Source organism: Danio rerio, chromosome 2 (assembly GCF_049306965.1).
Source record: "Danio rerio strain Tuebingen ecotype United States chromosome 2, GRCz12tu, whole genome shotgun sequence".
NCBI lineage: Eukaryota > Metazoa > Chordata > Actinopteri > Cypriniformes > Danionidae > Danio > Danio rerio.
In genome coordinates, this window is record NC_133177.1 from 11,361,587 (window position 1) to 11,379,796 (window position 18,210).

The 18,210-nt window shown below is 35.3% G+C and overlaps 2 protein-coding genes across 6 annotated transcripts in view; both read right to left on the minus strand.

Moving 5' to 3' along the window:
- Positions 1 to 18,210, minus strand: part of LOC137487670 (uncharacterized) — a 579,101-nt gene that overhangs the window by 176,773 nt on the left and 384,118 nt on the right. The window lies entirely within an intron of this gene.
- The window catches only part of ssbp3a (single stranded DNA binding protein 3a), a 96,430-nt gene that overhangs the window by 4,599 nt on the left and 73,621 nt on the right, over positions 1 to 18,210 (minus strand). The window contains exons 6-17 of one of the 3 annotated variants that reach the window (XM_009297791.5): positions 15,434 to 15,511; positions 12,707 to 12,766; positions 12,572 to 12,626; positions 9,167 to 9,240; positions 8,844 to 8,929; positions 6,754 to 6,802; positions 6,629 to 6,664; positions 6,471 to 6,537; positions 2,700 to 2,770; positions 2,517 to 2,586; positions 2,381 to 2,409; positions 437 to 538 (exon numbers count right to left, since the gene is read on the minus strand). In XM_009297791.5, the coding sequence (XP_009296066.1) occupies positions 437 to 538; positions 2,381 to 2,409; positions 2,517 to 2,586; positions 2,700 to 2,770; positions 6,471 to 6,537; positions 6,629 to 6,664; positions 6,754 to 6,802; positions 8,844 to 8,929; positions 9,167 to 9,240; positions 12,572 to 12,626; positions 12,707 to 12,766; positions 15,434 to 15,511 (777 nt within the window). The remainder of the gene's footprint in view (positions 1 to 436; positions 539 to 2,380; positions 2,410 to 2,516; positions 2,587 to 2,699; positions 2,771 to 6,470; positions 6,538 to 6,628; positions 6,665 to 6,753; positions 6,803 to 8,843; positions 8,930 to 9,166; positions 9,241 to 12,571; positions 12,627 to 12,706; positions 12,767 to 15,433; positions 15,512 to 18,210) is intronic. The other 2 variants (NM_001130643.1, XM_005171143.6) reach the window with 2 other exon arrangements.

Genomic DNA, 18,210 nt, shown 5'->3' on the forward strand with positions numbered 1-18,210 from the left:
AGGATGTATACTCCAGATGCCTGCACACAGCTTCCACTGTTTGAAATAAAGCACAAGCACAGTCAACGTAACCGTCATAGGTGCATTCTTATGAATGTGCACCCTATACTCACACAGAGGTCATTAAATTGTTGAATAATGCTGTTTTTTTATGTGTAGACAAAAGTATTCTCATAAGTTTTTAATATTCTGATCGAACCACTGTTTTGAGAATGTTTGTTTTTTTGTCATTTCTCTGGATTTTGAATGAATCTGGAACCTTGCATGGAGGATGAGGGAGCTCTCAAAATGTAATCTAAAATACCTTAATTTGTATTCTGGACTGGAGCAACATGACGATGAGTTATTATTAACAATACAATTTTTTTTGGGAAACTCTTTAAACCCATTTAAAACCCAGTATTATTATGTAGCATGTTAATGTGTTTGCGCTCACATTTTCATTCTGGAAGGAGTGCAGGAAGCTTCCGCTCAGTTCAGCGTCGTCTCGTGGTGTTCCTGGAGGGTTGCTCAGGCCACTCAGATTATTAGGGGAGTTCTGGGATTGTGAAAAACAAATGGTAAGATGTCATTCGTTGGTATTCTGAAGAATAACGATACTCTAAGTTGAAAATTAAATATTGTTGTCATGTCTGAGAATAAAATGTATATTTTTAAGAATTTTAACAGTATACTGAATGCCATCGTTATTAGGAGCAGATTAAGTTTTAGCAAGACATTAATAACATTTAACAGTCTTAAATAATTTATCTTCAGATAATTTTACCTACTGTACATAAATATAGATTTATTAACAATTCATTGCTTATTAACTACAAAACTGAAAGTTTTACATATATTTGAAACATCTTTGAACAACTTTCCAGTGATTTCAGACTATATACTGCAGTTATCTGCAATTTTAAAAAGGAGAATGTAGAAAACAATTCACAACCATTCAAATGTTTTTGGTTATTGAGGTTTTAAAATGCTTTTATGCACACTAACACAAAACTATTGTAATATTTTACAGATACTGTAAACAGTAAAGCAGTAATGTGAAATATAAAATCTTAAAATGACAATATAAAATTTTATAATATATACAGTATAATATATATATATATATATATATATATATATATATATATATATATATATATATATATATATATATATATATATATATATATATATATATATATATGAGGAATATTACACGAGTAGCAGTGCGATATGGCTGTATATCGGCACTGGTGGGAGGCAGTCTTAGTGTCCCATTAGTAATGATTTACAGCCATAATCGCACTGCTACTCATGTGATACTGTGTTTATACAACAGCTGTATGAGGAACTACTTTCTTCCACCATTCATTCACATCTGCAGCTGACACCAGAACAGCAGAAACGGCTGCTACTTCACAAACGTCACTTTAGAGCTAGTATTTGAACGATTGTCTAGCGTAATCTCTAAAGTAAGGACAAAATGGGTGATTTTGCGGACATTCTAAGATTATAAGTCTGAACGGCATGAAATGTCATCAGTCTAGAGACATTTCCCAGTATTTTTCTCTTGCAATTGTGATATCACAATAATTAACCCTGAAAGTCAAAGCAGCGCAATCACTACCAGATTCCTGTTGTGTTTGCGATAATGAAAAACGCTAAACACATGCAGGAATTTCTTCTTTCTTTCTTTTTACTGAACTAGTCTGGAGTAACAAAACAGGAGATGCATTAGAAACAAACAGATGGCCATCCAAAAAGGGTTATACAAAGAGTGGCCAACACAAAATACTTGCATTCCTGATATGTGAGTCCCATTCCACACTCAATACACTACAATTATATGGTATAAATATTAAATGGGATATGCAATATTTGTCAAACTGTAGTGAGACTATTGATCTGTTGTTACTATATGTGGACAGAGTAATACAGAAGGGTGAGGAGGAGGCTGTACGAGTGCTGTTATTGCAGAATATGGCACGGCTATCAGCCAATCCGATACAAGAACCAGACAGAACTCTTGTATAAATATATAATATAATATCTACTCTATAAAATACAATATGATTTTCATATCTGCCATTTAACCAATTTAATGCATCAATGATAAATAAAAAATGTTCTATTCGTATTCTGAAAAAAAAAACAACAAAAAAAACACTACAGCGCAATTGTAAAATATTATGGTGGCAATTTCTAAACTGAACTTTTATTGTATAGTGCTTTTGCAGTAAATATTTACAGACACTATTCTACACTGAGATATGATTAGACGTACAGCTCTACTTTTGATTTATTCATTGATCATGATTATTTGTCATCTTTTGTCCAATCCTGCTAATTTCCCATTACTTCAACAGACATAAGAACTATGCAATAGGTTCAACAATACCTTTGTGAGTCCATCGATGTCACCTGAACCTGTGAGGCAAGAATCAAGAATTAAAAACAATACTACACATGATTTTTAATTAGGAGGATAATAATCCCACAGTTTTTGACAATTTCTATAGGGATTAAAATTTTACCTAATGATCCATTCATATGATGTGGCTCCAGTCCTCCCATTGGACCATCTGACCCCGGACCCATAGTAAACTACAGACACGAGGAGACAGAGACAGCATTTACACACAGATTATGAAGCTAAAATGGCATATTAGCACTTCAGGCTAATGTTTAATAAAGGCTAGAGGAACGGAGGAACTCACACTGGATCTGTTTCCTCCTGGTGGCACTGAGTTTATCAATGTGTAGAGGTTTTCACCCGAGTTAGTGGAGTCTGTAAACACAACAGAAGGTTTTTAAACAGTCACCTTGAAAAATTCTGCAAGCCGTTACAAGTAACAAAACACTATTTAATACAGAATGTGCAAGCTAGAGTAAAAAAGGAGACAAGCCATTTACTTGCACTTATGAAATGTGTCATGGGCCAGGTCTGATTTCAATATTTATCCATCATTTTCTCCCTTCTCAGCTGTAGATCATTTCTATTTGCGATCATTGCTGTAGCACCTCTTGCGTGAAGTGTTTATGTTCTCAGGGATTGCCTGTACACTGCTTTGCCCAAGTATCACATCCCTGGCTAGGGGGTTGTAGCATGCAGCAGCCTGCCTTTGTTAGTCTTTGTGCCTAATAAACTGGCCTTATTTTGCACACACCCCTGGTGAATTGTCTGTCCATTACAAAATGGAGGAAGAAACTAATCCATGAGCTTTGTACTGAAGTTCCCGTCGAGCTCTGTCAAAGTCTCATACATCAGTAGTCTTTTCTGATCCTTCCTTTAACAAATGAATGAATCGCCCATTGTAAGCGTGTAGACTGCCAAATCACTCCTTTCCCTCACACTTCCAATAATATCCAGGTAAGCACAGCCTGTTCATGACTCTAGGATCTGTCTTTGCTGCAGTGTTAGTGGGCGGGGCCGCAGGTTGAAATTTCCCTGGATTTGTGCACACAACGATTGGGCGGGGCTTATGTTTCGTAGCCACGTCACGCCGAAACGGCTAGAGACTCTTTATGAAGACGATTCATTCTAACCACTATGAGTCGACTCTTTTTTAGATCCAGGTAATCCACTTTTTCTATTATACTAAAAATCATAGGATGATCAGTTTTCATTGATTCAAGTGCTTGTAAACAGGACATAGAATCTGTGCAAATTAAAAACTAGCGTTGCTGTTCTTTCTATTTGTTCCAGAGCTAAAAACAGACACAAGCTGAACCAATCAGTTAATTGAATGTACATGCTTTTGTCCTCTAAATAATGACTATAAAAATTTGTTTTACCAGTTTTTCTATTCTAATTTAATCTCTGGGTATGGCAGGTGTAGCTTAGCTAAAACATTGAAATGGATTAGAGGCAGGGGTGCCCAAACTTGATTGAGGGCTGTGGGCCGAAGGTAAATATATCAAACTGCATTACAAACTTGCCATGGGTAATTTCCTCATTTATTTAATTATGTTTTAAAAACATTACTTTATTAAGTAATGCGTTATATATTTATTTTTTTACATTGTACAATGAACTTATTACAATGAAAACAAACATTCCCAGACAAATAGAGTTCAATGCTGAAGACACAAGTCAAGCTGTGCCAGCCTTCGCCTTGATTTGCTTGACAGTGTTCGGTAATCTCATTCGCTGACATAAAATTTAAGTTAGATTTTTTTGTAGCTCAACAATAAAACAAACAAACAAAAGGTTACGTTAAATTATAAATGACAATTTCTATTAAAGGCTTACTACGGTGATGTATTGCTGCCACACACATAATTTTTTTCCACTCAGCTTTGTTGTTATCACGAGATCTTTTCTTGTAAAAACGACATTTTTTCTCGTTATAACAAGATTTTTTCTTGTAAAAACGGCATCTTTTCTCGTTATAACGAAATCTTTTCTTGTAAAAACTACATCTTTTCTCTTTATAAAGTCTTTTCTTGTAAAAATGACATCTTTTTCTCATTATAACGGGATCTTTTTTTGTAAAAACGACATCTTTTTTCGTTATAACGAGATATTTTCTAGTAAAAACAACATCTTTTCTCGTTTTAAGGAGATCTTTTCTCGTTAAAACGACATAATTGTGATTAAAATGACACAATTAAGTCGTTATTTCGACATAACTGTGTTAATTTCTGTATGAGCCACAAGATGGCAGAATAAGACAGATCAATGTGCATGCTTAAGTAAAATCTATAATGTTCCAAAATTATGTAGCGTTAATATGGGAATTTACCAGGCATATTCTTTCATATAGGCACTGATGTGTTTACTTGTTCCCGAATCATCTTTTGACATTAAATGCAACCCCTAAATGGCTGTAAAAGGTTGTGAAACACTGTAGGCATTTAATAGTCTTTTTGCAAGACATGATGCTCTATAATTAATTGATTTAGCAATACATAGTTTTGTGTATTGGCAGATATCATAGGAGAAAAGATCTCGTTATAATAAGAAACGACAAAATTTTACGAGGAAAGATCTCGTTATAACCACAGCTGAATGGGAAAAAATATGTGGATGGCAGCAATGCGTCACCATAGCATAACTCTCCGACACTCATTATTCTCCCTTTCTTGTCAGATGGGAGATGGGGCCATATCAAAGGTTATTATGGGCCAAATTTGGCCCACAGACCGTAGTTTGGGCACCTCTAAATTAGACCATTAGTATCTCACTCAAAAAAACAATAATTTTGAGAGTTTGATAATTATGAAAGATTAACTAATTTGTAGTTCTATTGTGTACTACATCTCTGGCAGAGCAGCAAGATTCCTTAAATGTTCCAGAGTGAGTGTGTAGTTCCTAGACATATAAAAGGCTTGGAAAATAGCAACTTTACCTTTTCTGTCGGTCTTGGTACATGTTTAAGAGTCAACTTCAGCAAAGCTAAGTTTGAGGTAGTGAAATTATCAAAACTCTGATGCTACTGGTCTAATCCAATTCAAGAATTTGTGCTAAGCTAAGCTAAAAGTCCTTCTGCCAGACCAAAAGATTGGTTTTTTAATGGATTAAAAAATGGTATCTTTTGGTAAGATAATGGTAAAACTCAACTGTTTAACTCTAAGGAAATTGTAAAAATGAGCCTTTTTCCAAAAAGTGGAGCATATATTACTGAATCGGATTAGACCATTAGCATGCATGTCACTCAAATATATACAGTTGAAGTCAGAACTATTAGCCCCGCTTTGATTTTTTTTTCTTTTTTAAATATTTCCCAAATTATGTTTAACAGAGCAAGGAAATTTTCACAGTATCCCTGATAATATATATTTTTTCTGAAGTCTTATTTGTTTTATTTCAGCTAGAATAAAAGCAGTTATTAATTTTTAAACACCATTTTAAGGACAAAATTATTAGCCCCTTTAAGCTAATTTTTTTTCAGTAGTCTGCAGAACAAACCATTGTTATACAATAACTTGCCTAATTACCCTAACCTACCTAGTTAACCTAATTAACTTAGTTAAGCCTTTAAATGCTTCTTCAATATATGTCACTATAATATATATATATATATATATATATATATATATATATATATATATATATATATATATATATATATATATATATATATATATATATATATATATATATATATATTTATTAAAAAAGATAATTTTGATAATTTTGCTAAGTTTGGCTTTTCTGTAGACACATTATGTACCAAGATAAATGGAAAATGAAAAGCAATGATATTAGGCAGCGCTGTTATCTCAATGTGGACTATTTTCAAGTGCTCCATATCATCATTGCGCCTGCTGCAGACTTGGCATGTTAGCAAAATTCCTTGACAATTTCCAGCCTAGAAAAGAGCAACTTGACATTTTTCATCATTCTCAGGACACAATGTAACTACAGAAGAGTCAAGCTTTAAAAAGGAAACTCTTTTTACAATTTCTTTGGAGCGAGATGCTAATGGTCAAATACAAATTCAATGATTTATGCTCAGATTGATAGAGCTGTGATCAGCCTTTACCTGCTGGACTTGGCATGATAGGTGTTCCTGGAGGACATCCACCACCTCCTGCTCCTCCTGGAGGACCCTGAGAAAACACAACAGCACAAACACTCAAGTCAGATTCTCTCAGGACAGGCGATATTACTAAACCAAATACAAAAAAAACAGCCCCTTACCACATATGTTCCTGGGGATGAAGAGGAATATGAGATCTATGAAGCCAAAAAAGTTATTCATTAACCACGCTTGTCAGAAATCATCCCTCATTTGTAAAATCCCATAAATTTTTTTTGTGTCTTACCGTGTTTCCATTATTAGGATTCGGCCACGGTCTGCCAGCTCCTGCTACCCTGAACAGAAAAATGACAGAACAGCTATTTGTTCACTTTGCTAAAACATCATATATAAATATATATATATATATATATATATATATATATATATATATATATATATATAAATATATATATATATATATAAATATATATATATATATATATATAAATATATATATATATATATATATATATATATATATATATATATATATATATATATATATATATATATATATATATATATATATATATATATACAAAAGTATCGCTGTAACAGCCGAGAGGAAAAGAGAGGGGAGGAATAGTCATGCCAGCAGGTGAAATAAGCCACAGTGAGAGAGAGAGAGAGAGAGAGAGAGAGAGAGAGAGAGAGAGAGAGAGAGAGAGAGAGAGAGAGAGAGAGAGAGAGAGAGAGAGAGAGAGATGGAGTTCACTTTCATTCCCTCAATCGCGCAGAATAGGGGCTTCAGCTGTAAGTGTTAGTTAAAGACTGTCCAGAAAAAACACACACACGCAGTGAAATTGTGCAAAGTATCTGCGTTTTTAAGTAGTTGGCGCCAGAGCACATATGAGATAAATGACGTCTGTACAGTACATAACCGGTTATGATTATTACTGAACCGATACCGAATTGTCCGCGTCTGCATCGCGGTACACCGAAGAAACAATTAATTTTGACACCCCTCATATATATATATATATATATATATATATATATATATATATATATATATATATATATATATATATATATATATATATATATATATATATATATATATATATAATTATTATTATTTTTTTTTTTTTTTTTCTCCCCGGTTTACTTGCCTGTGTTGGTTGATTAATGTGATTATTTTTTGCAGGTGTGATGCATTATATTTATTCACTAAATACTTTGTCTCTGAGGAAGTTTAAATTTGGATTTTTAAAAAAATCTTTTTTGTAATTGACCATTCGCTAAGCCATAAAACTAAAATATAACAATCGTGGCTTAGCAACCGTAGCTACATGCAGGAGGTCTGTCAAGCTTTCGAGGGTGTGAAACAAGCTAAACCATTGTGCATATGCATTGTACAAATCTGATACCTGGTATCCTAAAAGTTCGAACAAGGTGGTGAATTTTTTCAAAACCAAAAACCCAAGAGGAGAAATGCCAGCGTGGATCAAGCTCTGCGAGGGGCGCTAAAGGAGCGGAGTTAAGTTGGTTTTGTTTTCGATATTCCTGACATATTCAGTGATAGACGGCAATAACTCCTACACCTTTGACCCTAAAAAGATCTAAACTGTGTTTCCTACAAAAACACAAAGCAGGTTATGTTTCCCAGCTGTCTTTTTCTTTTGTTTTTTTACGCTCAATATTATGAGCACTCAAATTTGTTCTATTGATATGTAGTTTCAAATATTTGTAGCTTGAAACAAATGGGAATAGGATTGCTATTAGTATGACTACTATGGCGAGGGCTTAAACGGAGCAGTGTTCATGATATCGAGTGAAAAAAGGGAAAAAGACGGATGCAAAACGTAACCTGCTTTGTATTTTTGTAGGAAACACAGTTTAGATCTGTTTAGAGTAAGAGGTGTGTGAGTTATTGCCATCGGTCTATCACTAAATGTGAATATCAAAAACAAAACCAACTTAACAGAGCTTGATCCACGCTGGCATTTCTCCTCCTGGGTGGAGGAAAAAAATTCCACCACCCCGTCCGAACTTTTAGAATACTGGGTATCAGATTTGCATAATTCATATGCACAACGCTCGAAAGCTTGATAGAGCCCCTGCACGTAGCTATGATTGCTAAGTCACGATTGGTGGGTGGCGGTTTTTGGATGAGGCTTAGCGAAGGGACAATTCATTTCAATTTGTAAAAACAATTAGGTTACCCTAATCGATTTGTGTTTGACAACATGAAAGTATTAAGTGAAACCCTGCATTTTTAACAGTGTGCATGAAACATGATGTATGAGATATGACACTCAATTAAAAAAATGCAAGCCTATGAATATCACAAACTGAAACCCCACATATTGGATAGACATGCCAAGTCCTTACATGTTTACTCCTGGCATTCCCGGCCCCATAGAGTTTGGAGGCCTCATTCCTCCACCATAGTTCTGTAGTGATAACCATGGGTCAGACTATGATATCCAGAATCCCCAGAGGACACCATGAGAGAGGAGAGAGCAAGAACATAGTTAGTTTACGCACATACACTGACTATTAAAATGCATTGAGATATTCAGACATTCAGCTGTTTTAACTATATTGTCCAGTCCTAGAATTGAGCAAATGTATTTAATAGATTTAGGGAATGGTATTTATATTTTCATGAAAGAAAGATGAAATGAAGTCTTCGGGTAGTATAAGATTCAGACCTGTGGTCCTGGTCCCATTGGGCCCATTCCTCGTGGAGCGTTCATTCTCTGCATGGATGCCAGGTTTGGATGGCCTGAACAAATAATAACACCATTAAAGCGTTTAACAGACAGCTATAAAAAAGACAAAATGTTAAGTGTTGTATTTACAAGTCCTTTCTGTAAATGGACTTAACTCTTCTAAGAAAGCTTCCAAAGATCATGTAATTATGATTGTCATTAATTAAGGCAAGACTGTAATATAAAAGACAATTGAGTTCTGCATCCTGATGCCCATTGCGGTTTACAAATGACCAAAACTGCACTGTACATGATTTATCAGACAAGATATTTCATTTTTATTTCCTTATTATTGCAATTTATTTTCTATTCCACTGGTCTCAGTTGAAAGCAGAACTCAGGAATAACTTGTATCCATCAGGCAGGCAACAATATGTAATAATTAATTATATTATTAATTAATAATAAATAAGTTAATAAATGAAAATAATGGAGCAGAGTTTTTTTTTACTATGCTATAGGTGAATTTAATAAACTAAACTGGCCTTGTATGAGTGTATATATGTGAATGAGAATGTATGGAGGTTTCCTAGTACTGGGTTGCAGGTGGAAGGGCATCCTTTGTGCAAAACATATGCTGAATAAGTTGGTGGTTCTTTCCTCTGTGGCGACTCCTGATAAATAAACGGACTAAGCCGAAGGAAATGGAATGACTGAATTAATAAATCTCACCAAATCAGGTTTAGGTAAAAAGTGGTTTTGTCAATTTGGGTGAGTTGCATGTTTTCAAAACTTCCCAACTATGTTAGGTGGACAGTGCCAAAATTGTGCACATACTGTGTCTTCAAACTGTATTAAAAGATAAACTCAACGTTAACAAACACAGGGTGTTCTGTGCTTCCTTGATTTCTGCAAATGTACATACGTACATGTATGTTACATTTGCAGATTACAGTTGAACTGTTTGTGCACTGCCTACTTGGTCCACAAGGTGTCAACACTGAACAGATCATTGTTTAACAGTTGGAAAAGAAATTGAGGAGCTGGAAAAACAAACAAAGTATAATAACAAACTACTGAAGGTTATAAAAAAAGACAAGGTGTCAGAGTTAACACTTCTCATTTACTTTGAATAGAATTTCATGAAGCATTGCCGAACTGAATTGCGGGTCTACAGAGTCGCTTGAGGCTGAAGTTAAAAAATTTTAAGTGCCAACACAGGCCAATCAGATTTCTTTAAGCAAATACACAAGTTTAGATGTTGGCCAATCACATTCGAATAACAATATGTCAAAATGGAAAAACTTATTATGGCAGAAAAACTTATTATATTCACTCTATGCTAAATGATCAATCTTTATAAATAACAACTATTTCTACAACTACTTCTTCTGTCTTATTTACTTCAAGTTCAGGTTAAAGTGATTGGCTGTTGTCACTATGATGATCAAGTTAATAGAAGGCTTTAGAAAAGCCTTCCGTCAAGCATTAATGCAGAAGCACCTTTTGAACTGGCCTTTATTGATCATAACTTTTAGAGAGAAAAAGTGCAGACAGTGGACAAGGATTGGTCATTCTAGTCTGTGTGTTTCGAGCACACGCTCCACATGTGTTTGAGTGTCTGTCCTCTGTTCAACACACAAGAAAACATGCTGGCCATTGAATTTCATAGTATTTTTTATCCTACTAGAGATGATATTGGCTTTTAGTGTCCAACATCTTTTGTGTTGAACAAAAAGATTTTTTTTTTACTACGCTAAACAATTTGTGCTTTTTGTTGACTGGTGATAGTCCAGCCCATACAGTCATGTTGAAACTCGCAACACTTAAGGAAATTCTTATATATCTCCAAAATATGTTGACTTAAACCTGTTTTAGGGTGCTTTCACACCTACACTTTTGTTTTGGAACGTGTCTCGATTGCCCAGTTAGCGCGGTTCGTTTGGCATATGTGAACAGGACAATCGCGCTCTGTTCCATGCCATAGTAATCGCTCTGAGATCGCTTTAATGAGGTGGTCTCGGCTCGATTGAAACGAACCCTGGAGTGGTTCGATTACAGTGAGAAAGGGATCCGATCCGAGCGCGGTTATATCACAGTGTTTTATGGATATGTAATAGGCATACAGCTATATGAAGAGAGAATTATGAGCATGGCGGGAAGTTTCGCGAGTCTCCGGATGCCCACAAACGAGTGATGATCTCCCGGTAATCTCGCGTCTCCCTCCCGGTCCTCAAATAGGCTACGTCGCGCACCCTTCTCACCCCTCCCCACCGCGTCTCTCCTTAGACACATTGCGTGTGCGCACCCTGTCAATCACCATCAAACCACCACCTCTCCTAACAGCTGAGCGGGACGCTGCAAAATAAACCCTGACACTCTAACCAATGTAAGGAGAGTTTACTTGCACGTGACTTGTTTTAGTTCTTTTGGTCCGATTAGAAACTGTGCAATGTGAAAGCGAAGCGCTCCAAGAGCAAAGAGCAACAATGTAACATTTGTAATCTCTGTTTCGCAACAACTGAATTGATTCACAGGTGTGAAAGCACCCTTAATCTCCCAAAAAGATATAATCTCAGCATTTCTTTCGAAATATATATTCAACATTTCCAGAAAAGATCAATTTATTGTCAATATATATTGCTAAATATTTAAAACCTCCAACACACTCTATTTGATGTCCATCAAGTACTAAAGATTCTAACACTTCATTAGAGTCTTTATTTCTGCCAATTACCATCTCTGTGGTTTTATTAACAATTATCTCCAGTGAACTCACCAGTTTTGAAGCAAAATTATATAGCTATAATGCAATGCAGTGCCACATCATTCACATATTTAAATAAGTTAAAACATAAATCCTGGATCTTACATTCATTTGTATAAAGCAAACAATAGTAAGGGTGATCAAACACTTCTTTCTGGAACTCCTGCATTTACAATAATTGTTTTCGACCTTAAAATCGACAACTACTCTTTGAGGAAGATTTAAAAGGAAGTCTCTAATCCACCAAATAATATCACCATTCACCCCTAAATCTAATAATACTTGCAAAAAAAAAAAAAATCACAATTATTCAAATCTAATTAAACTTTACAGTGTTATAGGGATAGTTAACCCAAAATAACTTTATTTACTCGCCTTCAAGTGGTTCCAAACCTCTTTTTTCTTCTGTTAAAAACAAAACAAGATATTTTGAAGAAAGCTAAAAAAAAAACCTTTAAGCATTGAAAAACAAATACTATGGAAATCAATGATTACAGGTTTCCAGCTTTCTTCAAAATATCTTCTTTTGTGTTTAACAGAAGAAATAAACTAATAAAGGTTTGAAACAAGTAAAGAGTGATTAAATGTTTTTCATTTTTGGGTGAACTAGCCCATACATTTAGCTTTAAATCTCTCACCTGTTGGTCTTGTAGGGTCCATCATATTTGGAGGTAAAGGCTGTCCACCTGGAGGCTAAAGAAACAAAGAGGTTAGGTGTTAAATAAGTCCTAGTTTATTAGCACTGTTGTTTAAACCATTTCAATCTGCATTACCGGGTTACCCATTCTCATGGGCGGTCGAGGTCCTCCAGCATAGCGAGGTGACATAAATGGCTGCAAATGGAAACACAGTGACTTAAAAAAACACAATGCAACATCCACTTCCCTGGCTAATACATTTAAAATAAAATAAAATTGGTAACACTTTACTTGAAAGGTGTTCATAAGACTGTAATCAAACCTTTATAACGATGACATGACACATCTCATGACTTTATGTGTGCTTATAACAACTGTGTAAAAACTTATAACAACTCAGTTATGACATCTTGAATGCAGTACAGTGCAAGTGCAAGTTTTTACAGTATGATAACTTGACATTACCAAGACAACAAAACTTGTCATAAATCGGTCATAAACATGATTGTCATAAGCCATTATAAATATGACATCAATTTTATAACAGTGCCATACTTGTTTTCCTAAACTACAGTCATACAAGCTGAATTTGTCGTTAAAATGTCATTAAGTTGGCATCGATGGTGTAGTGGTTAGTGTGTCGACACATGCACTCTGGTGCTCAAGGCGACCTGAGTTCGATTCCCGCCTCAAGGTCCTATGACAATCCTTCTCCTCTCTCTGCTCCTTATACTTTCCTGTCTATACTCTCTACTGTCCTATCTGTTAGAGGTGAAAACCTCCAAAAATATAATTATAAAAAAAATGTCATTAAATATTATTGATGCTGAAAATGATTTGACGGAGTAATAACACTTTAAAATTTATTGTTAAATACAGTTTGTTTCACTGAAAACGTGATCAGAAAAGTCATGATGACACAATCATAAAAGCCTCATGACAATGATGATTATGACAGATTTATGTTAATTTACTAAGTTATGTTGTTTGTCATGACAAAAATGAAAACTGGTTGTGATATACACTCACTGACCACTTTATTAAGTACACCTGTATAACTGCTCATTAACGCAAATTTCTAATCAGCCAATCGCATGGCAGCAACTCAATGCATTTATGCATGTAGACATGGACAAGACGATCTGCTGCAGTACAAACCGAGCATTAGAATGGGGAAGAAAGATGATTTAAGTGACTTTGAATGTGTCATGGTTGTTGGTGCCAGACCGACTGGTCTGAGTATTTCAGAAACTGCTGATCTCCTGGGATTTTTACGTGCCACTATCTTTGGGGTTTAAAGAGAATGGTCAGAAAAAGAGAAAATATCCAGTGAGTGGCAGTTCTGTGGGTGCAAATGCCTTGTTGATGCTAGAGGTCAGAGGAGAATGGCCAGACTGGTTCGAGCTGATAGAAAGGCAACAGTAACTCAAATGACCACTCCTCACAATCGAGGTATGCAGAAGAGCATCTCTGAACACACAACATGTCGAACCTTGAGGCAGATGGGCTACAGCAGCAGAGGACCACACCGGGTGCAACTCCTGTCAGCGAAGTACAGGAAACAGAAGCTACAATTTGCACAGGCTCACCAAAATTAGATGATTGGAAAAACGTTCCCTGGTCTGATGAGTCTCAATTTCTGCTGCGACGGTAGCGTCAGAACTTGGCATCAACAACATGAAAGCATGGATCCATCCTGACTTGTATCAATGGGTCAGGCTGGTAGTGGTGGTGTAATGGTGTTGAGGGATATTTTTTTGGCACACTTTGAGTCCATAAGTACCAATTGAGCATCGTGTCAACACCACATTAAACCCGAGTATTGTTGCTGATCATGTCCATCCCTTTCTGACCACAGTGTACCTATCTTCTGATGGCTACTTCCAGCAGTAAGGTGCACCATAAAGCGCAAATCATCTCATACTGGTTTCTTGAACATAACAATGAGTTCACTGTACTCAAATGGCCTCCACAGTCACCAGTTCTCAATCCAATAGAGCACCTTTGGGATGTGGTGGTGCAGGAGATTGGCATTATAGATGTGCCGTCGTCAAATTTGCAGCAACTACGTGATGCTATCTTGTCAATATGGACCAAAATCTCAGGGGATCATTTCCAGTACCTTGTTGAATCTATGCCATGAAGGATTAAGGCAGTTCTGAAGGCAAAAAGGGGGTCCAATTCAGTACTAGTAAAGTGTACCTCATAAAGTGGCCAGTGAGTGTATTCATGTCAAGTTGTCAAAACAAAAAATAACTGAGCAAACAACAATTAATGACTGTTGTCATAAGTTTCATGACAGTCATATGAACACCCTATTCAGGTACAGTAAAGTGTTACCAAACATTTTATAAATAATATTTTTAAATAATCAATAGCTTTATAGCAATAAAAAGGCATCAGCAACAATAAATAATACATAAAATAAGACTTTATTTTGATGGTCCATTTGAGTATTAGTAGACTGTCTGCTTAATATCTGCTGATACTGCTCCTTTAACAGACATTTAACTGACTATAAGAAACTTTGCAAGTACATGTCAACTTACACTAACCCAAACCTCAACCTAACAGTCTACTAACAATCTAATGAGAATTAGTTGGCAACTTAACTTAAATTCAACAAATGGACAATCAAAATAAAGTGTGAGCTAATTCTATCATTTCACAATAAAAAAATAATTATTTTAAAGTCTCTCCAGATAAAAATCACATTAAAAAAAGGGCATTGCCAAATTATATGTTTCAAAGTCAGGATAAAGGGAATGGGGAATATTACAGCAAAAGCATACAGACGTGTGCAGGTGACATGCAGAGCTGCTGTCAGCATAGAGAACGTGAGTAGAACTTGTGTGCTGTTACCTGTCCGTGCGCGGCCATCATGTTAGCGTTTGGAGGGAGCTGAGCGTGAGGGGAGGGTTGGGAACCAGGGGGTCCCTGCTGAGGGAAGGGAGGAAGAGCAAGTTGCCATAGTACCAGCAGCCAAATGCCAAGAGAAAGACAGAGCAAAGTCAAAGACAGGACAGGTGAAAGCGACAGGTGCAGATGAAGAGAACAGAGCCAAGGCCAAAATCTGCTTGATTTGGGTTTGATGAGCAGCTCTGACTGAAACCGTTGGTTTTGTTTTAAGATGCAGCTTTTAGATTGGACATCAAGTGTTTGAATTATAACATTTTAGATTATGCTTATTGTAAAGCCAATGATTACAGCATGTTATTAACTGTATTTAATGCTGTTCAATTCAATTCAGCTTTATTTGTATAGCGCTTTTACAATGTAGATTGTGTCAAAGCAGCTTCACATAAATGGTCATAGTAACTGGAACAGTGTGGTTCAGGTTTTAGTGTTTAAGTTCAGTTCAGTTCAGTTTAGCTCAGTTCAGTGTGATTTAATCATTACTGGGAGCTTATTTGGGCACTCAGCTTTTGGCATGGATGACATTTAAGGTATTTCTATTGGCAGAATTTCCCTTCAACCATTATGCTGTATACTGTATGCACAATAACGACTGAATTTAGCTTTCCACATTTTGCTGTTTTCCAAGTTTTAAAAGCAATTAAACCTTTAAACCTTAAGTCGTTTAAAAGTATATTTAAATCTTGAATATACATTAAAGCGAACATTAAAAAATACAATTGTTTTGGATTCTGTATGGTTGACTAACATTCAAGATGTTGATCAATTGAGTATGAACTCCTTAAAAGGAACAGTTGAAAATTTGCTCACGCCCAGTCAGTGTTGCCAACTATTTCCGATAAAAAGTAGCTAAAGCCTGCCTGAAAAGTAGCTAAATGTTGCCAGATGACGCCACGCACTAATTTGCTTATTAGTGACATTATCATGTAGTATCTGACAATCGTAAGCCTGTCATGTCTCTACTCTGAGGCGCCGTGTATTATATTATATTAAAACATTACATCCAGATGCACAAAAAATAGGTTCTTATTAACATATTACTTTGCGTAATGATGTCATTACATACTCGCAACCCAAAACTACATCGTTATGTAGTATACAAAATAATAAATGTTTTCTCAAATTGACTGGCCATCTCAGCAAAAACATTATTTGATATATGTCCATTCAGATTTGTATGGAAAATAGAGTTGACTATTTGTAAAAGTAATACAAACACTTTAAGATTTATTTATTTTTTTTTAAATATAACATTGATAATTACCAGTTACATTCGTTAAAACAATCACAGCTGGTGTACTTACTCTTTTTAACCAGTTAAACTCTGCTGTTATTTTGTGGTTTCCACCAGGATTTTGCCTACCCAAATTTAAAAGCTTCCCAAATCCACATGCAGAGGTGTAAATGCAAAAATTTGGTATCATTTTAAAGAAAACCCTTTGAATTTTTATAAAACACTATTGAAAGTGTTTATAATATCTGTAAATGTTGTCTGTGTTAAAAAAAACACCTAAAAAAGAGGCAATTGTTGTATTTTCTTTTTATAAACTCAAATTTGAAAGTGTACCCTTTAGGTTCTTTGTGGTCTAGCTTGCTGTAATTAATTTGGGTGGTTCCTGCACATGTCTGCAATCATAGGAAAAAAAGAAAAAGGTCTCTACCATAATCTATGCAAAAGTTATTGTTTTCTAACTGCTATACAAGCCACAGGGACTGATCATTGTGTTTATATTTCACTATTCTTTTGTTTGATCAAACATAATTTACTGTGTTTGGACAACATCAGACATATAATAGGATTACTTATGCACATCACCTCAAAAACACAGGAGGAATGGCCCTGAAACGCACAGCATAAGGAAAGAGATGACCGCTGTCTGCTATCTGGGGCTGCTTATTGATCATAAATGTATTGTTTTCATTCCTGCGCTATGGAAACACAGCAATTCATTCGGCAACTGTTTGATATGTGAATATAATTCAGTAAAGCAATGCTAGGACCATATGAGCACAGGCAAGAGCTTTCATTTGAGCTATAACTTGTACATGTGTCATATATCAATACTGTGTATTTAAGTGTAAATAACTTTTGTACAGTAGAATAAAAACCAAAGTGATGCATATGTGCATAAAATATAGATTCTACACTTTCAAATGAAACAACTTAAGGGGGTCTGGTGCAATGCTAGCCATTTTAATCTTAAAGCGAAAGTTGATGACGCGCGGAGTTTAACTGGTTAACTTGTGAAATTAACACAATTGTGAAAGTGACAACAATTATAGCACTATTGGAATTTATTGCTACCTAAATTAAAACAATTTAATGTTAACAAATATATTAGTAAATTAACAGTTATGAAAAACAATCTGAGCAAGCAATTTACTCTACTGAGGGAAGCCTGCAGTCACGGCTTTTTTGAGTCACTTTTTAAAAACTGCTAAAAGTAGCCAAATGAATGTTAAAAATTGCTAAATTTGTTGCTACAGTAGGTGCTTTTTGAAAAAACATGTTGCTAGGGTAGTATGAAAAGTTGCAAAATCTAGCAAAAAAATTGCTAAGTAGGCAACACTGCGCCTAGTGGGTTCTAAACCTTTATGAGTTTCCCTTTTTCTGATGAACACAAAATAAAATACTTCGAAAATTGTTAGAAACCTCTAACCCTTGACTTCCATAGTAGGCTGGTACAAAATGCGACTGCTAGTATGAGTCATCTGCACTTCAT